Genomic DNA, 4,834 nt, shown 5'->3' with positions numbered 1-4,834 from the left:
TTGTGAGAGTTTGCCAGGAAGGGAGGGGGGGACGAGTCATAAGAGGACCAATGTGAGCTGCAGGGCTGCAGAGCTGGAGGTGTGTCTCTGTGTGTCTGTGTAAATCCAGGAAGTGGAACAGGCAGCAGCTTCAGCTGCCCACAGTTAAAATGGTTGCAGCCAGACTTAGTGGAGGGAGATTTCTGCAGCATATTTGGCAAGTACAGAATCACAGTATATATAAAATAATATGCAAAGTGGTTGGAGGGAAATCCCCCAAAATCCATACCAGACCCGTATCCAAGCATGCAGCCCAGCTGGTCAGGAAAGGGGGGGGTGAGCAAGCGCCCCCCCCCCCCCCACTTCTGAACCATTCCAGGCCATATGCCCTCAACTTGGGGGGGGTGCTTTGGGGCGGGGGACAAGGGCCTCTTCCCCACAACCCTGGGTGGTGGTTTTGGGGGACTGCGGGTGGGGGCTTATCGAATCCGGAAGTCCCCTTTAACAAGGGGGCCCCCAGATCCCGCTCCCTCCGCCATGTGAATGAGTACCTACCCATTCACCAAAAAAGTGTAAAAAGTGAACAACATAACTTTTTGACAATTCCTTTATTAAAAAATAAAAAACGATGTCCCCCCGATGCAGATCCATCATCAAGATCCGCACTGCCAGACCCGAAAAAAGAAAGAAAAAAAACCCTCCGGGCTTGTCGAAGGCTCCCGACCGACTGCCTGCTCCTTCGTATGACATTTCTTAAATAGGTAAGGAGCGGAGTCGCCCGATACGCTTACTTTATTGCTAAAATTACTGTAAAATTCAAGATGTAGCTGGGTGTAGTAAGATGTCCACTGCTTCTTCTGACTGCAGGTGTTCTGTCAGATGAGCAAACCTGGTAGCGGTGGAACGCATGTGCAGCTGACGGAATGTCACTTCCGTTACCTAATCTGATGGGTCGCCGATTCTGACAGATCATCGACATTCATTTGTTTACATTTCAGCTCTCAGCGGGGTGGTCTGCTGACAACTGATGAGTCATCGATGTCAAGGACGCGGCAGCTGGCTTTCTGGCCCACTGCTTAACAACCAGCTATTCTTCACACAGAATTCGAATCAGTTAATAATTTTTTGACCGATCCGAATTCTAATTGTTCTGAAAATTTTGAATTAGTTTGAAAATTAACCACTTACGGACCGCCGCAAGCCGATCTACGTCCTAACTTTGAAGAGGAATATCATTGTTTTTTTTGATTGAAAAATGTATACTTTATTTTGCAAGAAAATATACAAAAAAAACAAATACTTTAAACAGGGTACATCCAATCTGTACTGCGACGCAGCGCATAAATACACTACATTACAATACATCACCAAGCATACCAATAAATTACATTCATCCTGCGGTATGATGCCTAATGTGTTGTGCAGAGTAGTAATACCCCGAAACATCACATCATGCATGACGCCGCATTACCCTGAAAGCAGTACTTAAAAACATTTCACAAAAAGTCCAGTCATATAGTCAAATAACATTCAAATGGGCAACGGGTGTGATGGGGGGGGTGGAGAAGGTGGGGCAGGGGAGGGAGTAAAGAGTTCACAGGCCCGAAGCTTTATTTGAACTGCCAAAGGATACACGGGGGAGAGGGGGGGGGATGGGGAAATCTTCAGACCTCCTCTTCCTCCTTGAAGTCCATCAGGTGATAGTCTCTGAGCAGACTGTGAACCAGTCTGCGACAGTCCTCGATGGACATCCTCTCCCGCTGGTGGATGAGGCGCTTTCTGGCGCACCATAGAGCGTCCTTAAAGCAACACAGCACCCGCCAGGCACCGTCAATGTCCTCCTGTGAATGAGTTCCACAGAAGAGTCCGTTCAACACACCAAAGTGTGTGATTGCAGTCTGTGGTACAAAGTCTTTGAGTTCAGGTTCCAGGGCCCTCAACAGGTCCTGTGCAAAGGGGCACTCCCAGAAAACATGCAGAGCAGTTTCCTCCTGGATGATGCAAAAGGGGCAGTGCCTGTATCTACACAGGTTTCTGGCATGCATAAATGTCCTGAGTGGCAGCCCCCCTTGGATTGCCATCCATGCCAGATCTTTGTGCCTGTTGGTGAGTCTCTTTGAAGAAACATTCCTCCAGACCACTTTACAAGTGGCTGAAGGGAGGCCTGGAACAGTCTCAACAATGTCCGATGCTCTGATCAACTTGTGGATAGTTTTTGGCTTCCACAAGTCGGGCTTCACTCCATGTAGCCCCAGCTCCTTAATAAACTTGAAGGTGTCCAAGTAGTACCAAGGCGTGTCCCAGTTGTAGGGGATGGAGCTGTCCCATTTGTCCCATCCAAGGGTCCTCCAAAGAGGCAGGAGGAAAAAACGGGACATAGAGTTACCACCAGAGTCCACAGTTCTGTCCACCAATGTCCTGCGGATGCAGTTACAAGCAAAGCACACCCTCAATAGTGTAGCGATGTCGGGCACGCCCTTACCGCCCTTGAGGGGTTCCTTGAACATAACCGCCCGCTTCACTCTGTCCATTTTGGAGCTCCAGATGAAGTGAAACACCGCCCTGGTGATGGCCTTACAGGTGTTGACCCGAGGGGGCCAGGCCTGGGCGAGGTACTGCAACACAGGGAGAATCTCGCTGCGGAGTACCAGTGTTTTGCCTTCGATGGTGAGTTCTCTGAGGCTCCAAAGTCCAAACTTCTGTCGCATCTTTGACAGTCTTTCCTCCCAGGACTTCAGGGCTGCGCCCTCAGCTCCAAACCAGACCCCAAGGATTTTGATGAAGTCCGTCTTGACGCTGAAAGGAATTGGTGCAGAAGAAGGCAGGAACCACTTTCCGAAGAGCATGACCTCTGACTTCCCGCAGTTGACCTTTGCCCCTGAAGCTTGGCCGAAGTCCTCACAGGTCTGGGCGAGTGTGTCGATGGAGCGCCGGTCAGCACAGAACACCGTCACGTCGTCCATGTAGAGTGAGCACTTGACCTCCCGTCTGTCCGGTCCTGGTGCGGTGATCCCTCTGATCTCTGGGTTCCGTCTGATGCTTCGGGCGAAGAGCTCTATACAACAAACAAAAAGCAGAGGTGAGAGAGGGCAGCCTTGTCTGACCCCAGACAGAATTGGAAAGGGGTCAGTTTTCCAGCCATTTACCAGCACCAAACTAGAAATGTCAGTGTACATTACATTCACATACGAACAAAACATTTCCCCAAGACCAAACCTGCGCAGAGCTCTGCACATAAACTCGTGGGAGACACGGTCAAAGGCCTTCTCCTGGTCAAGACTGACCAGGGCCACGTGCACACGGCGGCCATGAATGTACTGGACCGTGTCCCGGACAAGCGCAAGGCTGTCCGCAATCCTGCGACCAGGAATGCCGCAAGTCTGATCCGGGTGGATGATCTGTCCGATGACAGTCTTCAACCTGTTGGCCAGGACCTTGGCGAGGATTTTGTAGTCCACGTTCAGCAGAGAGATCGGACGCCAATTTTTAAGATCCGATCTCTCCCCCTTCCGCTTATACAAAATCGTGATCATCCCCTCCCTCAGTGACGGAGGCATTCTGCCCTCCACCACCATCTCCTCGTACAGCTCGAGCAGGTCCGGGCCCACGAGATCCCACAGTGCTACATAGAGCTCAACTGGGAGACCATCGCAGCCCGGGGTCTTGCCTCGCCTAAAGGATTTAGCGGCAGAGTGCAGCTCCTCCAGCGCCAAGGGGGCGTTGACGGTTGATGAACCTGCAGGATCAATTTGGTTAGTGATACCTGACAGGAACCTGTCGGCCGCCTGTGTGTCCGTTTCTTTCGGGGAGTAGAGGTTGGTGTAGTAGTCGCTGACCACTTTCATCACAGCCTTCTTCCCCTTCTGGAGTGTTCCGGTCTCGTCGCGCAACTCTGACAAGGGTGTGTGTCCTGAGTGGAGTTTCCTGAAAAAGAAAGAATTACACTTCTCACCTTTCTCAAGATTCTCCACCTTGGCACGGAAGACAATGTGCCTGGATTCTTCCTCGAAGTGTCCTTTCAGGCTCCTCTTGGTGTCCTCCAGGTCCTGCCTAACGTCCCAGCCACAGTGCTGAAGGTCCTGCAGGGACTGCAACTGACGCTGCAGTCTCCTGAGTTCCCTCCTCCTGGCACACACACGCTGGCGTCCCCTTGCCTGAAAGAAGCTACGCAGCTTAACCTTCACAAACTCCCACCAGTCACTTACCCTTCCGAAGAATCTCTTTTCCTCCGTCCAGGTGGCATAGGCCTCACGGAGTTCCCCCATCAATTCCTCATTTTCCAGAAGGGTGCTATTCAGCTTCCAGGAACCCGGTCCGCGGGCGATGCCCTCGCCCAGGTTACCCCGAAAGTGGATAGCCCTGTGGTCACTACTGTTCTGGTGGTGACGAGTTGGGTCCGCAGGGTCTGGAAGAGTTCCAGCCGCGCATTCTTGTCTGGGGGGGCGTACACGTTGATGAGCCTAACTGGCTCTTCTACCCACGAGCCGTCTATGACCAAAAGGCGGCCACAGACTAGCTCATGGATAGAGTCAACCGTGAAACGCCCACCCCTGACCAGAATGGCTACTCCTGCAGACTTGCAATCACCACCCCCGGACCAGTAGGAGGGACCAAGGGTCCACTGGGAGGACAGATGAGTGTACCTCCTCAAGGGGGGGAGGGCGCACTCCTGTAGCATGTAGACATCACTCTGCTGACTTGAAAGAAAGGTCAGGACCGCTTGCCTTCTAGATGTATCCTTGATACTCCTCACATTGATGGAAAAGATTGAGATCTCAGCCATAATGAAAAAGGGTATGAGGGTCTAGTTAACAAGGGTCTGAACTTACCTCCCCGGAGGGGGGGGTGGCTCTTC

General features: G+C 51.8%; 1 protein-coding gene across 1 annotated transcript; it reads right to left on the bottom strand.

Annotated features, from left to right (window-relative positions):
• Positions 1 to 1,269: 1,269 nt before the first annotated feature.
• LOC141102873 (uncharacterized) lies at positions 1,270 to 4,244 on the bottom strand. The gene is made up of 2 exons (XM_073591903.1): positions 3,743 to 4,244; positions 1,270 to 3,034 (listed from the first exon to the last, which is right to left on the bottom strand). The coding sequence occupies exons 1-2, from the start codon at positions 4,242 to 4,244 to the stop codon at positions 1,644 to 1,646; spliced, it is 1,893 nt and encodes a 630-aa protein (XP_073448004.1). The 3' UTR covers positions 1,270 to 1,643.
• Positions 4,245 to 4,834: the final 590 nt, after the last annotated feature.

Source organism: Aquarana catesbeiana, linkage group LG07 (genome assembly GCF_042186555.1).
Source record: "Aquarana catesbeiana isolate 2022-GZ linkage group LG07, ASM4218655v1, whole genome shotgun sequence".
In the NCBI taxonomy this organism is placed as follows: Eukaryota; Metazoa; Chordata; class Amphibia; order Anura; family Ranidae; genus Aquarana; species Aquarana catesbeiana.
This window is presented reverse-complemented; position numbering and strand designations above follow the sequence as displayed.

Bases quoted from the DNA above. Each gene is read 5' to 3' on its own strand.
- LOC141102873 (XM_073591903.1), bottom strand. From the start codon at position 4,244: ATGGGGGAACTCCGTGAGGCCTATGCCACCTGGACGGAGGAAAAGAGA. The intron at 3,035-3,742 runs GTATCACTAACC...TTTGTTGTATAG, and splicing joins GGCCGACAGGTTCCTGTCAG to AGCTCTTCGCCCGAAGCATC.